At 37.8% G+C, this 24,494-nt stretch overlaps 2 protein-coding genes across 3 annotated transcripts in view; both read left to right on the top strand.

Moving 5' to 3' along the window:
• The window catches only part of LOC122295451 (disease resistance protein RUN1-like), an 80,617-nt gene that overhangs the window by 32,773 nt on the left and 23,350 nt on the right, over positions 1–24,494 (top strand). The gene's annotated exons all lie outside the window — the stretch shown is intronic.
• Positions 62–5,230, top strand: LOC122295447 (disease resistance protein RPV1-like). Of its 2 annotated transcripts, XR_006238078.1 has the most exons (6): positions 62–656; positions 1,238–2,339; positions 2,436–2,723; positions 2,817–3,887; positions 3,978–4,692; positions 4,799–5,230. XR_006238078.1 is itself a non-coding variant. In XM_043104467.1 (5 exons), exons 1-5 carry the CDS (start codon positions 145–147, stop codon positions 4,530–4,532), a joined length of 3,528 nt encoding a protein of 1,175 aa, XP_042960401.1. In that variant the 5' UTR covers positions 62–144; the 3' UTR covers positions 4,533–5,230. The 2 variants fall into 2 exon arrangements, 1 of the variants encoding a protein (XP_042960401.1); XM_043104467.1 differs by having other exon boundaries at positions 3,978–5,230.

Below are 24,494 nucleotides of genomic sequence, written 5' to 3'. Positions count from 1 at the left end.
ACACAACGAAAGTTCAGTCAATTCTTTAACTTGTGTACGCTACTCTTTAATGACAAACGCTGCTACTTGTCTTTTAAAGGAGAGCCCCATGTCCAATATTTCTGTGCAGTAAGCATAAGGAGAACTCAAGGAAGTGCAAACACAATGACTTCTTCCATGTCCTTCCGTGGACTCTCTTCTTCCTCCTCTTCTATTGTTATATCTCCATGGTTTTACGATGTATTCTTGAGCTTTAGAGGAGAAGATACTCGCAATACTTTTATTGCCCATCTCCACCATGCTTTGCTTCAAAATGGCATCCACACCTACATAGATGAGGACGAGCTTAGAAGAGGTGATGAAATCTCACCTGCACTTCTTGAAGCCATTGAAAATTCCCGACTTTCAATTATCGTGCTCTCAAAAAACTATGCATCATCTACTTGGTGCTTGGATGAATTGCTCAACATTCTCAATTGCAAGGAAACAAAGCAACAAATAGTTTTACCTATATTTTACCATGTAAATCCATCATATGTACGAAATCAAAGAGGAAGTTTTGGAGAAGCTTTGGCTGTATATGTAGGAAAATTCAACGAAGATGTGAAGAAGGTGCAAAGGTGGAAGGCAGCCCTACAAGAAGTGGCCAATTTGGCTGGATACGAGTTGGAAAATGGGTAACTTTAACCACTCTTGTGCCTTTCATTGGGGATTTATTATTATTATTATTATTATTGTTATTATCATCATTATTATTATTATTATAACACATCAGTACTTAAGAAAAATAATTGAAACTATTTCTTTTCTACACCATATAACTAAAATATAGCTACAGAATGCACAAGCGTTATGAAATCTTTTTGAAAAAAGTAAGATCTACTATTAAAAAATTAATTTTGTTTCATGTAAGTATCATATTTACTTACCTTTTTTAAAGAGATTGCGTGGCATTTACATACTTCACGGTTGCAAATATTTTTTCTAAAAAAAATAGTACTCTTGAAAACGGAAACAAATTTAAGATTAATGCATGTAAATGCAAACATGTGTAAAAGATATGAATCTAACAAAAAAGAGAGCATTACTTGTGGTCAACGCTTGTGCGGATTGGGATTTGGGGAGGGGGGATTCTATACCCTACAACCTAGCACTTAATTTTTATTTTACTTTTGGTTGTGAGAAAATAACATATTAGATTATGTTGCTTGTTTTTCATGTGAAGAGTACTCCAGCTTATTAATTTATTTGTATGCAGGAATGAATCGAAATTCATCCAAGAAATCGTTCAAGAGGTCTCTAGAATGGTAAATTATTCATATCTAAACGTCGCAAAATATCTAGTTGGGCTGGAGTCTCGTGTGCAAGACATTGATTTGCTTTTAAGTATCGGGATGAATGACATACGCATGGTGGGAATATTTGGAGTTGGTGGAATTGGTAAGACAACAATTGCCAAAAAGATCTATAACTCAATTTTTTCACAATTTGATGTTCATTGTTTCTTGACAAATGTTAGAGAAACTTCAAACAAAGTGGGTGGCCTGGTCCAAATGCAGAATACACTTCTTAATGAGATTCTAAAAGCCTCTAAATGTTTTGATGTTGGTAATGTTGATAGAGGAGTTTATGAGTTAAAGAGCAAACTTTGCTCTAGAAGGGTTCTCTTAATTCTTGATGATGTGGATAAGTTAGTCCAGTTAGAAACATTAGCTGGAGATCGTGATTGGTTTGGTTTAGGAAGTAGAATCATCATAACTACAAGAGATCAAAATTTATTAAATAACCATAAGGTTGATTCAAAATATGAAGTAAAGAGATTGGACCATAATGAAGCTCTTGAGCTCTTTAGTTGGCATGCTTTTGAGGAAGACAAACCTATTGAAGACTATGTGGAACTCTCTGAGCAAGTAATATCATATGCTGAGGGCCTTCCACTAGCTTTAACAGTGCTAGGCTCAGATCTAAGGGGTCAAAGTTTAAATCAATGGAGAAGTGTATTGGATAAGTATAAAAGAATTCCTAGCAAAAATATTCAAGAAGTACTCTGTATAAGTTACGATGGATTGGATGATAATGAGAAGGAGATTTTCCTCGATATTGCCTTTTTTTTCAAAGGACAACACATGGATTATGTCGTTAAAATATTAGATAGTTGTGGTTTCTCTCCGAACAATGGTATCAAAAGGCTTATAGATAAGTGTCTTATAACAATTACTATTCACAATACATTGTGGATGCATGACTTACTACAAGATATGGGCAAAGAAATTGTTCGAAAGGAATCACGCAAAGAACCAGGTGCGCGTAGTAGATTATGGTTTCACGAAGATGTTCGCTATGTACTAGAGGAAAATGCAGTAAGTTCTTAGATTAAAAGCTCTTTTGATAAGTACTTATAAACAAAGATTTTAACGATCTGATTTTACTTGCACTCTTATAAATTGTCTCATTAGGGAACAAACAATGTTGAGGGGATAAAAGTGGTTCTACCTGAGGGCGATGATCATGACATGATACGCTTGAGTCCTAAATCGTTTGCAAAGATGAAAAGACTCAGATTTTTTATAAGCCGTGGTGCACGCTTTTCTGGAAGATCAATTGATTATCTTTCTAATGAATTAAGAGTGCTTGATTGGTCAAACTGTCCTTTACAATCTTTGCCATCCAATTTTCGTGGAGAGAAGCTCATTGATTTTCAACTGTATGGAGGCCGCATCAAGGACATTAGCGGCCAATTTAAGGTACAATTATTACTTTCCATATTTCCTTTCTTTAAACCCATGTGATCATGTGAACTTCCTCAGGGTTAATATATATTTGTTGTTTTTCAACAGAACTTGAGGATAATGAAATTTTCTGAGTGTAAGTTCTTAACCAAAATCTCAAATATTTCAAGTTGCTCAAATTTAAAGGAATTGGATATTTTGGGTTGTAAAAATTTAGTCGAAGTTCATGATTCTGTTGGATTCCTGGATAAGCTTGTTCGTTTGCGTCTTTATCAATGCTCCAACCTGAAGAGTTTCCCAAGGCGTCTCACGTTGAGATCTCTAGAAGTCCTTACACTTCATAATTGCTCAAAACTTCAAAACTTTCCAGAAATCAAGTGTAAAATGGAATATTTATGTTTCATCTCATTATGGGGCACTGCAATAAAAGAATTGCCTTCATCCATTGGGTACCTCACTCCTGCGCTTAAAGAGTTACTTCTGGACCAATGCACAAAATTTATGTGTCTTCCTAGTAGCATTCATCAGTTGCAAAATCTAAAGGTGCTTTGTCGCAGTGATTGTATTAAAGGATGCTTCACTGGGATTGAACATTTATCTATAGAAGGTTCCAAAGACTTGATGCGTCTCCCAATCAGCAATTCTCACTCGCAACATCGAAAGAGTCTTTCTTTCCATAATTATACAAATCTTTTAAAAGAAGAAATAAAATTATCATTTGGGGACGTCACTAGGTTTAAACATTTCCACATAACAATATTCAGACCGATTAAGAGGTCTGAACCAGAATCAAGTGCTGAATTACCACCACAACTCCGGTCGTCGCTTTATTGGTATCTTGAGGAGTTCTCATTTTATTGCTCATCCACTTTGCAAGAGTTAGATCTATCTGGAATTGTTATTGTCAGCATTCCTTCGTGCATCGAAATCTTTGTTGAATTGAGGATTCTCAAACTATGGCATTGTGAGAAACTTCAAGAAATTCTGCATCTTCCACCAAATATACAAGAGCTATATGCTAGTGAGTGTATATCCTTGGAAAGATTCCCCGAAGTATCAAAAAAATTTCAATTCTATACATCATGTGGCTTGGGAGAGCTAAAATGGATTGATTTGTCCAGTTGCCATAAATTGCTTGCAAATATAGGGAGTCAAGTGCCAAATGCTTTATTTGTTGAGGTATGTCTCTATTTCTCTCTTTGTTTTTGTAGGTGTTTGTGTTTAAGGATTGCCTTGTCCTTGTGAAAATATGCGATACATGTTTGACAGGAACATATTCAGGACCATTCATGTGGAATTATATTTCCAGGAAATAAGATTCCAGATTGGTTTAGCCATACTAAGGAGCCTTCAAATAGAGATTCGTGTGAATTGGATATTAGTGGGCCCTTGTATTTGGATGAAATCATAGGAATTGTTTTCTGTGCTGTTCTTGGATCCAACCCGGATGACTCCCCCTCCGGTATTCGTGTTTTTATAGACAATAACATGCTTGTAGAAGCAAATTTTGAATTATTAGGAGATGGGGATCATGTATATCTAAATTATTCATTTCCAAAATGTATCAAGCAATGGCTACAGTACCCAACAGGAGCCAATCTGAGGTTTATATTTCATAGAAATGAAGAAGTTGCAGCGATGTTTAAAAGTTGCGGAGTTCACATAATCTATAAGCATGAAGAGAATGAGAGTTTAACAGTTGGGGAGTGCTCAGTAGATTTATCGAATGGTATCCAACTTTGTAAGAGACGCCGAGATATTGATGAAGATCACAACTTGGAATTCAACGGGTGTCCACATTACAAGAGGCGCTCTCAAAACTAAAGCAATTCAAATGTGGTTGTCAATTGCGCAGATGTTGACGGTGATTTTGTAGAAGCAGAAGGAGGCTCTAAGGGAAGTTTAAAAGAAGAATAAGTACTTGCCTCTCAATCTATATCCCAAGAAGGCCAGGGCAATTCGGAGAAGGCTTACTAGGCACTAGGTTAGTGTCTTTGCATTGATAAAATTCCCCAGTTTTTATTTTTTATTTTTTTATTATTGGATTAATTTTATTGGATTGGCTTCATGATATTAATGGCATGTTCAAGGATTTTATGCTACCGATGCAAAAGGGTTTCTCAAATGTCTAAGAAGTATGTGGCTCAAATCAAGTGGAACACATCTTACAGATAAAGCAGGCTAATGCCGAAAGTGGAGCGAGGTGTTAGTTGTCAATCCACATCATCTTCCTACTCAGATATAAAACCAAGCAACTCCAAGTCAGTTGCACATGAGGATCCAAAACCAGCTCAGGAAAAAGAATCTTCTGGAAAACAATTAGATGTGATCTAATAATATTGTGTAATTTAGTTTTTGTACTGAGGAATTTTCCCTTCTGTTGTAACAAAATCTTACAGTTGGCACTAGGCCATTGGCCCACCACATGTCTGTAAAAATGTCAGAATCATCTTGGCACATCACTCTCTATAAATAGGACATTGTACAAACAATACAAATCAATTGAGAGGAATATTTGAAAACTCTGTTTCCCACATGGTATCCAGAGTCATTATAGACACACATCTACCATGGCCGACGATCCTTCTACTCCTCCTCTGCAAATAACCCCGCCCCGAAATCATCTTCTTCTTCTTCCCCCCTCCTTCCATATCTTAATCATCTTGTTTCTGTCAAACTCACAAATGATAATTTCCTTATCTGGCGAGCTCATATAATTCCATATCTGAAAGGCCATGGTTGTTTCACTTTGTCGATGGGTCAAGTTCCCCACCTCCTCTTCTTCTATCTGACCAAACCACACCCAATCCTAAGTTTTTTAATTGGACTCAAACAGACCAAATCATCCTCAGTGCTATTATCTCCTCTTTATCTAATAATCTCATCGCTCAAGTTGTTGGCTATTCCACGGCAAGGTAAGTTTGGGCTGCTCTCGACAAACTCTTCTCCTCTCAATCTCATGCTCGTGTCATGCAACTTCGTTACCAACTTGCTACTGTGTCAAATGGTTCCTCCTCTGTCTCTAACTATTTTTAGAAGGTCAACCACCTCTCCGATGCTATGAGTGATGCCGGAACCCCCCTCTCCCCTCCTGAATTCGTCTCCTACTTGCTTACAGGATTGAGCAGTGGCTACGATGCATTTGTCACCTCAGTTACTGCTCGCATTGATCCATTAGCCCTAAGGAGATTTTGGTCTTCTCCTAACCCATGAGAGTCGTCTCTCCCATTCCTCTCATTTGCCTCCCTTCACAGACCTCTCGGAAAATTTTACAACCTCTACACACATTTGGTAATTATCATAGAAGCAATCGCGGTAATTATCGGAGCCATGGTAGGGGTTGCACAAATTCTTTCTCCCCCCACAAATTTCACTCCTTCTTCTTCCCTTTAAAATACACCACTTCCTCACTCGAAACCCACCTGCCAGGTGTGTGGAAAAGTCGGACATAGTGCTATAAAATGCTACTACTAATTCGATCATGCTATCCAAAGTGAACCTCCTCGATCTTTCTCTGCCAACTACACCACATCGTCTTCTAGTCACGACTAGTCTTGGTACCCAAACACCGCAGTTACCAACCACCTCATGTGACTCCCTAACTCCCACATATGGAAATGCTGGAATTGTGACATCGAGATGATGACAACACGGGTCATGCACCTCAACAACAAGTGCAAAGTGTGTGCACATGCAACATGTGTAAGTCAAAAGACACAGCGGATAAGTTAAAGTCAATCAAATAATACTGAAATTGTTAAATATAAATTCACTTAATTACAAGCGTTTTAAAAGATATTACAGTTATCTGATGAAAACATATATAAACCAAAATATAATAACCAAAAGTGGGAAATAAATCCCAACCCACGAGAAAGTGATCCCCGATCACTACTCCAGTGGAGCTGCATCCTCATTTGCATCAAAATCTACGGTACCATGAAACAGTACTGCAGGTAAGTAATAGATCAAACAACCCAAGAGATAAAAATCCCAAACCCTCATTTTCCCAAAAAATGATTATTTTCCAACCTAAGCCAAAAATCTCATTTTGGCCCAGAAACCAACTTCATTAAAATAACCTCCGCCATTTTCATAGATAACGGTCCAATACCAAAATCGACCATCTTTCTAGAAAATGGTTCATATAAATCTCTTTATTCAAACCCCGCAATTTTTTTTTTTTTTTTTTTTCAGAAAATGGCCTAAATAACCAATTAACATTGTAGATGAGAATAGCAGGCGGGACTCTACCACTATCCCTACCACATGCACTATAGGTGGGAATCACAGGTTGGACTACCACCATCCCTACAGCTCACATTGTAGGCAGGAATCACAGGGGAGACTATCACTATCCCTACAACTCAGATTGTAGGCGGGAATCACAGGCAGGACTACCACCATCTCTATCGCATGCACTGTAGGCGGGACTCTACCACCGTCCCTGCTTACCACCATCCCTACAGTTCCTTTTACCTCTCTTTCAGTCTACCAGTGTACTGTAGGTGGGAATCACTGGTAGGACTCTACCACCATCCCTACTACATGCACCGTAGGCGGGAATCACAGGCGGGACTACTACCATCCCTTCTTACCAGCATCCTTACCGCATGCATCGTAGGAGGGAATAATAGGCGGGACTCTATTACTGTCCCTGCTTACCACCATCCCTACAGTTTCTCTCTCTCTCAAACCATTCAATCCATTCATTGTAAACATACCCAAATTTATTTCTCACATGAAAATCCAGTTTTCAAATATACACATGAACATATATGCAATTATGTGAAAACTCAGTTTTCATTTACAAACATGAACATACGTGCAATTATGCAATGTATATGATCGATATGACACAAATATTCAACAGCCAACAAATCCCAACATAATCCAATCACATAAACAACTTCATCCTCCAATCCAACCAACACCCAAATTCCTCGAACTCAACGTCCGGCACAACCAACCAGATCACAAAAGATTTGTTAGCGCAAAATATATTTATATGTCAAAAGGTTTTTTAGAAAATACTTACAAAGCTATAATATAATATTCGGAGGATCAAAGAGATGCAAGAGGTGGCGGCACAACAACGCAATAGTGTAAATTTGACACGGGTCATGGGTCTTAAAAAACTTTTGAACGGGGATAAACAAAGACTTGGAATGGCTAGAGAAGGGCTTATGGAGGTTAGTGGAGTTAATGGTGGTGGCTGGTGGCCGTGGGTGACGGCGTGGGCAGCGGTCAAAAGCCAAAAGCTCAAATCGAAGATGGAGCTCAAGGGGCTTCAATGGTGGCTTATCGGGCTACGGAAGGGTGGTTGTTGGGGAACCGGTGATGAAGTAGTAAAGAGGTGGTGGCCAATGGTGGCACAATGGCAGGCTAGAGTGAAACGGGCCGCGGCTTCCAGCCGTGCATGGAGGTTGATGGCAGCACGGGCTGGGCTGAAATTGAAGGGGGGTAGTGCCGGCTGATGGGGAGGAGAATAGACAGGGTGGTGTTGGTCACTCCGGTGAGCGACGACGCGTTGGAGGGGATGACGAAAATGGATGGGGGAGAAGGGAGAAGGCTCGTGCGCGAGAAGAGAAAAGCAGGGGAGGAAAAAGAAAAAGAAAGAATAAAAGGGGAGAGGGAAAAAGAAAAGGGAAAAAGAAAAAGAGGAAAAAGAAAAAGGAATGGAAAAAAACGAGATCCAGCCTTTTCAACTCAGGGTCTCAAAACTAATCCAACGGAAATAAATTTTAAAATAACGAGTTAAATAAAATAATTTAAACACAGTGTCTTAGTAAAATAAAATAATAAAATTCAATAATATGCTAATTTAAAATAAAGAGCATTTTAAATGATGAACAATATTAATAATAATAAAATACGAATTAAATTTCACAATAAGAAATAATAAAATAATACCACTAAAATAATATAAAACTTGAAAAAAGAATGCCCATAATTATAATAAATAAAATAATTTACTTAGTTAAAATACATGTAAATACGGGGTATCACACCTCACCTCTGATTTAGCCCACCTCCACCTCAACTCATCACCTTATACTAGTGCAGAACAAATTTGTATTGGTGATGGCACTACACTACCGATTGCAAACATTGGTGATTATATGTTCAACACTTCCTCTCATGCTTTCTCTCTCAAACATCTTCTTCATGTTCCTAATATAACTAAGAATTTAGTTTCTATTAGACAATTTTGTCATGATAATCTTGTTTTCTTTGAATTTCATAGTTCTTGTTTCATTGTGAAGGATTCAAAGACAGGGACACCCCTCATTCATGGCCTCGTATGTGATATCCCCATTTTACGTGTATTTTTATTGAATGATTTTATTTAAATTACTATAATTAGTTATTTTCTTATTTTAAATTAAAGATGATTTTTGTAATATTATTTTATGATTTTTAAGTTGTGAAATTGTTTTAATATGCTTTCTTGTTATTTATTATTATTTTGTATTTAAGTTGTTCGTTAATTTAAAGTAGTTATTTTTGGGCTTTAGAATTATTATGTTTTTAGATTTTATTATTTTATTTTATTTAATCACTGCATATAAATTATTTTACTTAACTTGTTATTTTGAAAATAATTTTCGTTGGATCAGTTTCTTAACCCAAGTTGTGAGGGTTGGACCTCATTTCTTTTCCTTCCTTTTTCTTTTTCCCTTTTTTCTTTTTCTCCTCCTTTTCCTTCTCTTTTTCTTCTTTCTTCTTTCTTTTTCTTTCTCCCCTGCTTCTCTCTCTCTCATGTGTGACGTCCCCCTTCCTCTCTCTGCCCGTTTCCTTCGTCAGTGCCTAGCACCGCCGTCACGCAGCCACGTGGCTCACCACCCCTCCCATTCTCTTCCCCTCCAACTGGTGATCATTCCCTTCCGTTTTCAAGCCAACCCGTGCAGCTGTTAGCCGCCATGCACGTCTGGAAGCCATGGCCCATTTTCCTTCCAACTCCGTCGTGCGCCGTCCATTGCTTTCGCCATTGCTTCCATTCTCTTCCCCACTCACCGGCGACCTCACCCCTCCATTTTTAGACCACCTAATGCCACCGTTAGCTCCTCCAAGCCGCATGGTTTTTGAGCCGTTCCACCGCCGTCGCTCCACCTTCGGCCACCATTTCTTCATCATTTCATCACCGACCTAACCCACCCATTTCCAGCTCCGATCTGTCGCCGGAGCAACCACCACGAGCTCAACTCTGTTTTGGCAATTTTTGACTTCCACCGCCGTTTTCGCTGCCACCCAAAGCCAACTACCACTTCCATTAGCTTCATCAACACCCTTAAGCCTTATCCTAGCCTTTCCTAGTCTTCGTTTGTTCCTATTCAAAAGTGGGTATTTTGTGACCCACGACCATAGTGCATTTTGCACTATTACGTTGCTTTGCCACCACCTTTTGTAGCTCATTGATCCTTTGAAAAATATTTTATAGCGCTGTAAGTATTTTCCAAAATTCCTTTTAGATTTAAATATATTATTGCTTTTATAATAAATTGTGATTGGTTGGTTATGACGGACTGAGTTCGAGGAGTCTGGAGTCGGATGGATTTGAGAATAGAGTTATTCATATTTGGATGATTTGGATTGTTGGGTTTTTTGTGTCATGTCATTTGCATTGCATGTTGCATGTATATACATGTGTTGGAAATTGAAAACTTGGTTTTTATGAGTTAAATAGATTTTTGGGTGCGTGTGTATCACGTCCCCAAGCCGAGATGGGGCATTATCTCGGTGGAGCTCCTCTGGTCATTAAGGAGCTAAAAATACTGAGTAGCATCCCCTGGGTTGTCGTTGGGCAACAACCGGCTCGAACGATACTGTAACAATGTCAGCCGACTCTGTGGTCCCTAGGCTGGCGGGGACTAGAGGATGCCTGGTCATGGTACGCGCTAGGTACGGAGCTGGGTATCACTCATGTAGATGTCACATGCGTAGTCATTACCTACGGTGTGGCATAGGAGCTAGAGTGTGCGGATGATCCCTAGGGGAGATCATGGTTCATACAATAAAATGGAAACTGGTTTTGATATTGGATATGGGCCATTTTCTAGAAAAATGGCGGAGTTTTATAAGTAGATTTTCGTGAGCCATTTTCTTGGAAAATTGTGGATTTCTTATTTTGGGTCATTATCTAGGATAGTGGTGAGGAATTGTTTTAAATGAATTTATTGTGGGCCAAAAATGGGATTTTTGGTGTGCGTTGGAAAAAGATTTATTTTGAGAAAAGATCATTTTTGGATCTCATGCATATTGCATCCTATTCATGCATATTGTTGAGGTTTAATGTATTTTTATTTTGTGGGTATTTGGATTATTACTTACCTGCGGTACCGTAGACTTTGATCCATATGAGCAGGAGGAGGCTGAACCTGAGGAGGCGGCTCCGTCAGATGACTGATTGGAGTTTTGTTTGTATTATTCAAAAATTATTTCATTGCCTTTAAATTATGTATTTAGATTTTATAATGTTACCGAAAATTGTAATACTTTTGAAATACTTCTATTTAAGTGAAACTGTATTTAATATTTCTAGTACTTAGTTGGTTGACTTTAATTTAACCGCTGCGACTTTTGTTTACACATGTTGCTTGTGCACATACTTGATACTTAGCGATGGGATGCGTGACCCGTATGGTCATCATCCTGACGCCTCGATTTCCACGTGTCCGTACGTGGGAGTTGGGGGCGTCACACCGTACATGATGGACTTTATACCTTTCCAGTGCTTTCCACCTCTCCTCAAGCTCTAGTTGGCTAGCGCACCACTTCCTCTCAGTGGCACTCAAGACTTGGGCATCCATATCTCCAGATAGTTCAACACGTTCTCTCAAAATTTTCTTCCAGTTTCCATACGCGATCCTCCTTCAATTTTTTTCGCCTACTGTCAAGCCAAACATTCTCAGTTGCCGTTTTGTACTTCTCATCAGCACTCCACCAAACCACTTCAACTTATTTACTCAGATGTATGGGGCTTGCCCCTGCTCTTTCCTATGATGGGTTCCGTTATTATATTACTTTTTTACACGATTTCACTAGGTTTACTTGGTTGTTTCCTTTAATATAAAAGCCTGATGTTATCTTAGTTTTTATTCAACTCCAAAAACAAATTGAATTGCAGTTTAATTCCAAAATTTTATCTCTTCAAAGTGATTGGGGGTGGTGAGTACCGCACTCTTCACACCCTTCTTAAAAATCAAGAAATTTCGCACCACATCTCGTGCCCTCACACCCATCAACAAAATGTGGCCGTGGAAAGAAAACACCTGCACCTTGTTGAAACTAGATTAGCCCTTATGGCCCATGCCTCGTTACCTTAAAAATTTTGGGTTGACTCCTTTCATACAGCAGTTTATTTAATAAATCATTTTCCAACTCCTTTTCTCAATTACCAATCTCCTTTCGAAAACCTTTTTTCAAAATCACCTAATTATACCATTCTCAAAGTCTTCGACACAGCTTGTTGGCCTCACTTAAGGTCCTATAACCACCACAAACTTGACCTCCGCTCCACTCAATGCTTATTTTTAGGATATAGGGATTCACATAAAGGCTATAAATACCTACATGTTCCGTCCAATTGTCTTTATCTTTCTTTTGATGTTACATTTGATGAATGTTGTTTTCCTTTTGCCCAACAATCTGAAAATTCTTCTCAGCCCAATTCTGTAATTCTTCTGTCCATTCCGGTTCCTTTACCTCACTCCCCTCAAATGTCTCCTTCGTCCACTTCATTACCCGTTGCACTCTCTAGGCCCAATATCTTGCCAAGCCCACTCATTCCTCCTAGCTCTACTACTCAAACAAACTCTCTTCCTGTCCCGAGTCCCACTTCCTCACCCAGCCCATCTAATATTTCTCAGCCTCTCGAAAGTTCCTCTCAGTCCCTTTCTTCTTCTTTGACTCCAGCATCTTCTTCTTCCTTTGTTCCGATTCTCACCTGTTCCAGAACCAACTCTTGTCGTCTAAAACAGTTCACCGATGGGACAATGCTCTGGCTGCCGCCACGAAGGTACCTCACCACCACCTCCAATTTGGTTCCTGATGACCCTCGAACTTTCATAGAAGCTGCCAAGCATCTTCAATGGCACACAGCCATGGCAGATGAATTTCAAGCACTTATGCAGACTCACACTTGGACCTTGGTGCTGTCTACTGGCATCAATAACTTGGTCAGTTGCAAGTGGGTTTTTCGCACCAAGCGGAACTCAGATGGCACAATTGAGCATTACAAAGCATGCTTGTTAGCCAAGGGATTTCATCAACAGGAAGGTATTGATTTCTCTGAAACCTTTAGTCCTATAGTGAAACCCACCACCATTCGGACCATTCTCACCATTGTTGTCACTAAAGGCTGGTCTCTTAGATAGTTAGACATTAACAATGCCTTTCTGCATGGGGACCTCCAAGAAAAGTCTACATGACTCAACCCGTTGGGTTTATCAACCCTGACTACCCCACTCATGTTTGTCGCTTGAATAAGGCCATTTATGGCCTTAAGCAAGCACTAAGAGCCTGGTTCTCAAAACTGAGTACAAAACCCCTTGAACTCAGTTTTACTCAATCACTTGCTGATCTTTCAATTTTCTTGTATAAACACTCTTCTGTTACTATTTATTTTTTGGTCTACGTTGATGATATCATACTTATTGGGTCCTGTCCGAATGCTATTTCATTAGCTCCTAATTCTCTAAGTTTGTCTTTTCCAGTGAAGGACTTAGGTCCTCTTCGTTATTTTCTCGATCTAAAAATTCAGCTTTTATCCAATGGTCTTCATTTATCTCAGACCAAATATGTCTGTGACATTCTCAAAAGAACAAATATGGACTAAGCCAAGCTTTTCAAAACTCCCATGTCCACCAATACCCATCTTTCACTCACTGATGGACCTGCCTTCAGTGATCCTACACTTTATCGTAGCACTATAGGCAGTCTCCAATATTTATCCCTCACCCACCCTAATGTGGCCTTTGTTGTAAACAAAACTTGCCAATTCATGCATGCTCCTACACTTCCCCACTGGCAAGCCGTGAAGAGAATACTGAGGTACCTCAAACATATAGCTCATTATGGCCTTCACATTCGGCCATCTTCCTCTTATCATCTCCAAGCTTTTTCAAACTACAACTGGGCTGGGTGCCCTGATGATCTGTAGTCTACAAGGGGCTACTATGTTTTTCTTGGCTCCAATATGATTTCCTGGGGCTCCAAGAAGCAACATACAGTTGCATGATCTAGTACAGAAACCGAGTACAAGCCGCTCGCAAATACCACTGCAGAATTACTATGGCTTCAATCTTTAGTTTGAGAACCTGGTGTTTTTCTTCCTAAGCCTCCTACTTTATGGTGCGACAATTTAGAATCTACATATCTCTCAGCAAATCCAGTTCTCTATTCACGTACAAAGCCTATGGAGATTGACTTTCACTTTTTACGTGACAAAGTTGCATCTAAGGCTTTACAAGTTGCTTTCATCTCTTCCCGTGATCAAGTGGCTTATATTCTTAACAAGCCCCTGCTCTTCTCTTGGTTTCTTACACTTCGATCGAGTCTCACCATGGTTCCCTTGTTGGACTCGCAGGAGGATTGTCTTCCAGCTCAGTTATAAAACCAAGCAGCTCCAAGTCAGCTACACTTGAGGATCCAAAACCAGATCAGCAAAAAGAATCTTCTAGAAAACAATTAGTTGTAATCTAATAATATTGTGTAATTCTGTTTTTGTACTAAGGAATTTTCCCTTCTATTGTAACAAAATCTTAGAGCTGGCACTAGGCCATTGGCACACCACGTGTCTGTAAAAACACTATACAAACAATACAAATGAATTAAGAGGAATATTTGAAAACTCTATTTCTCACACGATGGGAGCGTAGTATAAATACATATGATGTAACCCTACTTTGGCATAGTGAAATTCAACCTCCACTCATTCATGTGGACGTAGGCATACTGCCGAACCACGTTAAATTCATGCATTTTTCTCACTTTCTCTCTCTTTGGTTTTCCACACTATTCATCTTAATTGCTACACATTTCACAACAGTGTTGTTCGTGATATGGTTGTGTGCTCAGTGTTGCCCCATCCATCCACTTGCAGCCTGCTTTTTTACTTCATTGATAATTCTTTATGCATCCCTTTCAAAAATTACTTTATGTAAGTTAATGTAACTGCAGATCTCTACATGTTTCCATTGCCTTCCACGTAGCATGCACTTGCTTCAGTTAACTCAACAAAATTATATTGGGATATTAATTTGGATTAATTAATTCCCTTTCTTGTATTTCTTGGCACTACACAAAATTATGTTATTCTTTCCTCCAAACAGACATGATAGATTAAATGATGAGTCTTTGGCTCTCTATACTGAAACCATAATTAATTAATTAGTAGTACTATTAATAGTCCTATCAACGAAATGCATAACTCATGATGACAAAATTATAAGTTAATGCACAGACCTAATTTCCACTTAATTTTTTCACTGTATACAATTTTTCCATTCACTCCGAATGAATCAATGATGTTGCGTGAAGTATATATCTCTATGTATATATGTGTATAGTTTGAAAATATATATCTTTTGTCAAAGCTTTGTAGGTGAATTCTACTTCTCAGTTGGCTGAAGGAGCTGAATTTGAGGTTAGAATTTGGAGTGCAAACAAAACCTTAACTTGTGTTCTTAGTCAGGACTGGATGAACCATTAAACAGTATAGGCGATATGCTGGAATTGAGTTCACTTTATTGTTTAAAAAAGCAATTTATATATATGTACAAATGTGTATGATACATGGCTTAAGAATGGTTATTGTTCTTCTTTCTTTCTCCGACTTCTCTCTGGTGAATGGTACTTATGCTTACAGAGAGGGTGACGCCTTTCAAGTTTCAAGGAGCTTCTTTCTCCATCTTTTACTCTTCTTCTTTTAGAGGTGAAGATGTTCGCCAAAAGTTTGTTTCTCATAAATACCATATTTTGGATAAAAAGGGAATTGGTGCTTACATAGAAACCGATCTTGAAAGATGAAAGAAATTTTACCAGCACTTTTCAAGGCTATTGAAGGATCAAGGATTTCTAGCATTGTTCTCCTTGAAAATTATGCAGAATTAAGATGGTGCTTGAATGACCTATTGAAGATCCTTGATTGTAAAGAAGCGATGAATCAAATTGTTCTACCAATTTTTTACGATGTAGATCCACTGGAAATACGGCATCAAAAAGGAGATTTTGTAGAATCCTTTGATAGTTGTTGCACCTAAACTTTGACTCAAATTAATGAATCAAAAATTTAGTGCAGTTTTACCTGCAAGTATACAGGTGTTATAGTATCTTACAAGATCGAATCCACAGGGATTGACTTTTGTGATAAAGAAAATAAATTCAGACAATGAAATGAAATTACAAAAAGAAATGTGCAATCACATGAAGATTGATAAAATAACTGAATCAAACTAAAATGATAAAATGAATTGATATGGAGAAAGACTAAGGTTTCGAGGATCCGTCTAATAATTTATGATATTGTTTCCGATCGATTTACTTCAATTAAATTAGAATAATGATTCCGTTTAATTGGAAGATTTAGTATTTAAAATCAAGAAAAATAGTCGCTTATGATTGAGCGTGAACGATTGATGATTAAAACATTCACAAATCAATTTGAATACCACAGGGATTCCTCAAGCATTCACTGTATTCGAAAATCACAATGAATCAAGATGAGTATATAGATAATCAAAATATCCAATAATAAAATCTTTCAATCGGTCAAGCTCACATAAGAAATTTTACGTGGATCCGAAAATAATATTTATATCATTAAACTTCACCTCTAACCTTAGTATGAAAATTTAGTCAATCATATTCATTATAAGTGCTATAGAAATCACATAAATATTATTCATTAGAAAACTAAAATGAAATACAAGAAATACTAGAAAACAACTTAGAAATAATAAAATTTGGAATTCAGTTAATGCTGAGAGAATAAAATCCATGCCGTCATTGAATCGTAGAAAATAGAAATGAAACTAAAGATATCCATCAAGAAGAAGCTGCAGTCTCCCATGTCTCTTGCAAATTAAAACTCCAACCGACTTACACTCCTCCTCTCACGTCATCTCCAACATCCCACCTTCGATCTCCAACGTGTTTCTCTCTACTCCCACGAAAATCAATCCCAGCCAACCCTTTAAATCACCACCGACTGCTTTCTTTCCTTTATTTCCCTCACCTCACGTCTTTTACTCAGCAAACAAAAACTCACCAAGCAGAAAATTAAGTTCATGCACCGACTCTCTCTTCCCTCTAATCATGCACCGACTTACTCTTCCCTCAATTCCAGCACAACATGCACCCACCGACTGCACACGTTTCTCTCTATTCTCTTCTCCCTACCCGTCTACTTCTTTTCACATCAACTCCAAAGAAAATCTGGAAGCTCCTTACACTTTCTCTACCCAGCCAAAAAACAAAAATCCCCATCGACTCTCCCTTCTCTATGAAAACTCAGTAACTCTCCCCCTCTCTACCGTCCCTCTTCTTGATAATTAACCAATTAAACCAACCGACACTCCACTCTCACGTTCCCTCTCTTCACCCGTTCACTCTCCACGTCTTCCCTCCCCCAGCCAGTCTCACTCCAGCCAGGAGGGGGGAAGCCCCCGTAATGCCCCTTCATCCGTCCAGCAATATATCTATATATATAGATAGCTGCCCCAAGTTGCTGCTGCCAAACTCCTTCCTCCAAGTCAAGCACGGCTCCTTCTCTATTCACCCACTCTCTCGTACCTACTGCACCGTCCAGCGACATATATATATATATAGCTGCCTCAAGCCGGTACCAATTCCTCCAATCCCAATTCCAGCCGACACCAAATTTATTTTATTCCGCTTGACAATACCACGTTTTCAGAGGATTAAGCACTTGATTGAATCAAGTCCACTTTAGCTGCACCACACTTTAGCTGCACCAACCGACATCAAATATTTGATTCTCACGTGAAAGTTAAGCCGAACAACAAGAAGTTACCGCCAATTACATTCACACTCCCACCGAAAATTCATTTTTCTCTTTTCACTTTTGTCGTAATTCAGCCCCTTGTATGACTTTAATGTTGCACCACCAAAAATTCTCAAGCCTCCGTGATTTTCGTTCAACCATAAAGATCACATGCATCTTGAATAATCAATGGAAGAAAATAACCACCGATTCTTCATTTTGTACACTTTTCAGTTGTCCAAGTACATCGCTTCTTTCTTCTCTTCGTTCCTCTCAATTAATATGCACTTTTCGTCAAAAGTTCCAACTGAATCCATGTGAATTTTATTTGAGCTGAAAATAAGTAAATAAATTATAGTTATAAAATTAAGCATAAACATGATATCAATCAATTAAAAATCACAATTCGTATTTATGCTTATTAACCATTTTTCCATCTAAAACCAATAGTAGTGTCACGAAGAATTTAAAATACATTGGTTTTAAATAGCTAAAACATGCAATATTTCAGCTCAATCAATAGTCTTGGAGATAAGCTCTTTGATAACGTAAAGATGCTGAAGTGGAAGGCAGCTTTAAAAGAAGTAGCCAACTTGTCTGGGTTCGAATTAGGGAATAGCTACTTCCTATGAGCTGTGCCTATATGTATGTTTATATATGATGTTAAAAGAGAAGTTTATGGATAAAATATAGAGAAATCCAGGATTTGAGAGGGTGCAAATTGGGGATGATATGGTGCCATACAAAACAGTTTGATATTTATCATTCTTTCCGACATTGAGTTTTATGCAAGCCATAAATATATTTGAAATCTTTTTTGGATTTGTTAGGGCATTAATTACCACATTAATTTCATATAATGTATGTATATTGGAAAAACAAATAGAGAAATTAACATGGAAAAAATACAAATCTAAATCTTCTCTCTTTGTTATTTTAATAAAAAAAAAAAAACTAAATCATATAATTCATATATGATTATACTTTGAGAAGTCTTTTAAATTTTTATCTCTTTTGTATTGATAGGAAAGAGTCAAAATTTATCCAAGACATCATTCAATGGGTGGAATCAAGAATATATATTTTTTTTTTATTGGCACCGGGTGGACTCAAGAATAGTAAACCGTACATCTCTAAATGATGCCAAGTACACCATTGAAATAGAGTCTCACATACAAGACATTTATCGACACCTAAATATTAGAAGGAATGATGTTATATGCATGGAGGTAAGGGTGGCAATATGTTACACGACCTGTTAACCCAACACGAACACGACATGATAATAGAGGGTTAAATTCCGTTTGGTTGCCAAACCCTCCTCAACTCACTTCATCTTATCATTACACCTTTTTCAAATCTCCATACACTTTTTTAAATTTCTATATAAAATATAATAAAAAATTTAACTTTTTGAAATCCCCATACACCTTTTTCAAATTTCTATATAAAATATAATAAAAAATTTAACTTTTTCAAATCCCAACACACTCATAATATTTAAAACTAATATTCTAACAATATTTTATTCAACTCAACTCAACTCAACCCAACATCCAAACCCAACCACGTCTTAATGAGTCCAGGTCAAAACAGGTTGACCCCTTAAGACATGATTGCTCAATAGGTTGATAATTGGTCAACCCGTTATGACACGTTAAGAAAGTTAAAGTTACAATTATACCCTTATACCTAAAAGTAAAATTGTTAGAATTTTAATTTCGATATTTTTATTATTTGGATTGTAATTATAGACTTGTAGTTAGTTTTATTTTTATAGATATTGTGATTTTAATATTTATATAAAATTATTCTAAATTTAATCAAGTCAAACGAGTTCATTTCGGGCCTATTCAACATATTTATATAAATAGTTTGAAACGGGTCGTACTGTATTGTGTTAAAATGTTTCATAATATTTACTAATGAGTCCAAATGGGTTGACAGGACATGACCCGTTATATTAATGGGCTGTGTTAGGGTTTAAGATTTTGACACAATAAGTTTAATAGGTCGGGTTAGGGTTGACCTATATAGTATAATATACATGCTTTGATATGACACGAACATAAACCGTTAACACGATTTCACACCCCTACATGGAGGGGATATTTGAAATTGGTGGAATTGGTAAGACAATTATTTCAAAAGATATCTATAACAAGATTTCTCATCAATTTGAAGGAAGTTATTTCTTGAAACATGTGAGACTTCAAAATCAAGAGGTTTGATTCAGCGACAAAATACATTTCTTTATGAGATTTTAGGAACCAGTTTGGATATTCGTGATATTGACCAAAGAATTTATGTGATCAAGCATATACTTTGCTCTAAAAAGGTTCTCCTAGTTCTTGATGAAGTGGATAAGATGGTTCAAATAGAAAAATTAGCTGGAGATTGTAATTGGTCTTGTTTAGGAAGTAAAATCATCACAACAAGAAGCAATCGACATTTATTCAATGACTCTAAAGTTCATTCAAAATGCAAGGTGGTGATATTGGGTGACAATGAATCCCTTCAACTTTTTAGTTGGCATGCTTTCAATAAAGACAAACCATTGGATGATTATGTGGAACTCTCTAAACATGTAGTACAATATGCTGAGGGCCTTCCATTAGCTTTAACGTTGCAAGGTGGTAAGAGTATACATCGATAGAAGAGTGCATTAGATAAATTTAAAAAAATTCCAAACGAAAATATTTGAAAAGTACTTCAAGCAAGTTATGATGGATCGGATGAGAATGATAAGGATACGTTTCTTGATATTGCATGTTTCTTCAAGGGAGAATGCTTGGCTTATGTCACTAAAACATTTGACGGTTGTGGTTTCTTTTCGGATGATGGTTTCAAGAGGCTTGTAGACAAGTGTCTTATTACTATTGATGAGCCAAATAGATTATCGATGCATGACTTGATACAAGATATGGACCAAGAAATTAAGTTCGCATGTGTTGGAAGAAAGCACGGTAATTATAACATTGAAAAAACTCTAGTTTTAATTATTGATTTTAGTAAGCTGGACTTTACACTAATGTTGCTAACACTCTATGTGTTTCTCTTGCTAGGGAACAAACAAAATAGAAGTGCATAGTAATAGATTTGTCCGAAGGCGAGGACGTGATAAGATTGAGTTCGAAAGCCTTTTAGATGGATGAAAAACTCAATAGTGTTTATAAATCGTAATGCATGATTTTCTAAGTGTACCTAATTACCTCTCCAACAAATTAAGATTACTTGATTGGTCAAATTATCCTTTACAATCTTTGCCACTCAATTTCCATAGAAAGAAACTCATTGCCTTTAGAATGCGTTGTAGCTTCATCAAGGAGTTGGGCAAGGGAAGAAGCATCAATACCCTTTGGGAACTTTGTTGCACTCGGTTTTTCAAATCTAACGGGCTGCAAAAAGATTGATGGTTATACAAATCTTGGAAAGGAGATGAAGGATGGGAGCAGTGTATTACAAGTGTTGAATCTTGAGAATTATTTCCAGTCAACTAAATTTATTCCCAATATCAAATGTCTAGATGATGTTTAATTCCTCTGCCACTTCGGATTTCTTAGATCTCTCGGAGAGTGAAATTGTTATCCATTGTCATTACAAAGAATTCCAGAATTAGTATCAAGAATATTACAATTCAATGGAAGCCACATCAAATCGCTCTAGAGAATTGACTTGACTGGCTGCACCAAAATGCATGTAAACATCTGGAATTCTCACGTGCCAAGTCCTTTATTGTGGAAGAAAGGTATGCATCTTTCAAGTTGACTCCATTTTTTTCAGTTTTCATGACTCAAAACCGTTGAGGAATCATCGTTGGTTTAACAGGGGCAATATCAAGAAGAGTTATTATAAAGTAAAATAGTTAAGAGGAGATAGTGGAATTGTGTTATATGCCGTTGTGTTTTTCAAAAAAGTTCATAGGGCAACAAATATTATTTTTTATGCTGAGATAACCAATAAAGACCCAGATGATGTATGCAGTTGTTTTTAAGGCGTAGATTTGGTTAATAATGATATGAATACATAGAATTGGAGGCCGATTTAGGATCTTTTGAGCGGAAGGTTTTGGACAATTTGAGAGTTGAATTGTATCCCAACGATACTGATCCTTAGTGGGTGCTGATCTATAAAAGTTGCCGAGCCAAAGTGGTATATAAGAATGAAAGGAGAGGAAATAAAAAGAGAAAATGGATGAAGCCGATCCTGGAAAAAGTCCTCAACAGCAATTGAGTTAATGATAGATAACCCAAGACATAGTTGATAAGATCAAGTGCAGGATTGGAATAGGTGAGGTGATCAAAGATTTAGAAGGGAAAGTCATTGCAAGCCTAAGATCCCAACGGGACTCTTTCCCCGACGTTCAGCTGGCAGAGTCATTGGCAGCCCTCAAAGCAATTATCCTGTGTAAGCAGCTTGGTCTTGACCATGTCATTCTGGAAGGAGATGCACAGTTGGTGGTGAAGGCTATACAAGACAGTAAAGAGACATGGAATACTATAGGCATGATAACCAGTGACATCAAGAATTTACTCACAGAGTTGAATAGTTGGTCCATTAATTTTATGCCTAGGAATTGTAATCAGGTGGCACTAGCTAAGGATGCCCTAAAACTCTCTAAGGAGAGCATTATGCTGGAGGGTTTACCTCCATGTATTCATCCTTCGTGATTAATATTAAATCAGATGATTTCTTTTCAAAACAAAAATATATATATAGAGCTGCAATTGGAGGTGTCGTTGGACGACTGAGATGGCGTTGCTGCGCAAGTTCTTTTTTCGGAAGTCGCCCGATGGGCTTCTTGAGATCTCTGAGCTAGTCTACGGTACGTTCCTTATCTGTTTTATTTCTTTGTTAAAAAAAAGTTGAGGGAAATGATGAAAATGTTTCCAAGTTGCAAGGGATAAATGGAAAATTGTGAATAGGAAGAGTAGGATGTTTCACCATCAGCGTGTGTTTTTTGAATTCCAAGTGTTTTATTGAGCATAGGAATCAGTGAATTACATTCAGAAAATCCTAAATCTTTTGTTTGAAATTATAAAAATAAAAAAATAAAAAAATCCCAAAAATTTATAGTTCATTCCCTTCCTTTGCCTCTACATTCCGAGGAACCAAGCAGAGTAGAAAGGAGCAAAAATCTAAGTCGAGGCAGTATTTTTTAGTGGTTATCTAAATTATATACTAGAAAGTTCAAATGGCAACCCAATTTTGTGTTTAGATTATAATATATAGCCACTACTAACTAGGATTATTTTGCCTAATTAAGTTGTGGAAAAAGTTTCCAATCCAGTTGAAGCATTTGCATAAGTTAAAGAGTTCTTCAGTTATGCGGACTGTTTAGATCCCAAGGCCGATGCATCACTAAATGTGCTCCAACACATGAGTGCATCAAATATTGTCCAAGAACTGTTGGAAAGTGGTTCTCATGAGAGTGTGGTAACTAGTGGTCTATTGCAGGAGACAATTCCTAGAAAGCTTTGGAAGAAAAAGAAGCCCAGAGTCTTGGAAAGTAAGGCTAAGAGCTCCTTGTCTTTGTCCTCGGAGATTCAGTCCATGTCCATGTCCTCATCTAAGCAATCTCCTAGTACTTATCTGAGTAGAAAGGTAGCTGAGGCTCCTGACGTTCAGATTCTACCTCAACTACCCAAAAAATCTGACATCAGTTGCCAAGGGATGCCTCAATCTTCTCAGTCAACAATAGTCTCCTGTAAATCTGTGGAAGATGCATCTGTAGCCCAAACGTCTGGCATAGAACGTCAGCTGCATTATCACACCTTATCTGAAAGTGCAGAAACCACCCATCCGCCAACTATTTCTCTAGTCATCACAGATCTAACCTTGTCTGTTTCACACATCTGAGTCTTTAAATGCCAAAATTGTTTTGGTTTCACCCCCTACACCTCCACCTCCACCTCCTCCTTCACCACCACAGCCTTCCTCAACTGGTGTTTCTACGAAACTTTTTCATTCTCCAACTCTTCCACCACTTCCAACACTGCTGCCTCCTTGAGCACCTCCTTGAGAATCTAGCTGTTAGAGCTATGCTGCCTCTGCTTCTGCCTCCAACCTCTCATACCGTGCAAACTGCTGGTCCTGCAATTCCTGCCATAAGTTCAAGGTTTAATCCTCCTTCAGCTCCTGCAGTTACTTCATCAATTAGGCTGCTTCCTCCAAATCCTTCACTGCCTCCAATACCACGACTTCCTCCAACACCTTCTTTGAAGCAACAGATAGCTGTTAGAGCAGGACATCCTCCACCGCCACCCCCTCCTCATTCTCAGTAGGTTGCAGGTCCTAGAGTTCCATCTTTATGATCTTTTGGTTTTTTTTTTTTTTTGGTGTTCTTATGAGTTCCCTCCCCCTATGATAGGTCCCAACTCAGAAATTACAAAAGTAAATAACAAATTCTCTTCGGGTGAGAAAGTACCGCAATGTTTGAATAACAATGATTTTTTTTCGTACCCTTCATTGATAACTGCGGCTACTTTAAATATGTAAAGCCTGGTACAAAAATCCGAAATACAAGCAAACTGGTAGCTAAAGCTACGGAACTGAAACACACGCAAAAGTAGGTCATGCGACTTACTTAAAATAAAAAAACTAACACGTAAAATAAACAAACTAACAGAAATACATAAACGACGTAAAATGTGCAACTGCAAGTGACCCAGTCTACTGACCCAGTCCACACCATTGCACCCCGTTCATTCTTCACGTGCCATTAACTCCTTCGTTGTTTTATCACGTCCATCTGCATGCCGCATGCAACAGCAATTTACGTT

This window comes from Carya illinoinensis, chromosome 15 (genome assembly GCF_018687715.1).
Source record: "Carya illinoinensis cultivar Pawnee chromosome 15, C.illinoinensisPawnee_v1, whole genome shotgun sequence".
Taxonomy (NCBI): Eukaryota; Viridiplantae; Streptophyta; class Magnoliopsida; order Fagales; family Juglandaceae; genus Carya; species Carya illinoinensis.
Note: the sequence above shows the minus strand (reverse complement) of the source record. Positions and strands in the feature narration are given on the sequence as shown.

Coding starts and splice junctions, on each gene's coding strand:
- LOC122295447 (XM_043104467.1), top strand. CDS start 145: ATGACTTCTTCCATGTCCTTCCGTGGACTCTCTTCTTCCTCCTCTTCT. Junction 657..1,237: donor GGATACGAGTTGGAAAATGG/GTAACTTTAACC, acceptor ATTTGTATGCAG/GAATGAATCGAAATTCATCC. Junction 2,340..2,435: donor ATGTACTAGAGGAAAATGCA/GTAAGTTCTTAG, acceptor TTGTCTCATTAG/GGAACAAACAATGTTGAGGG.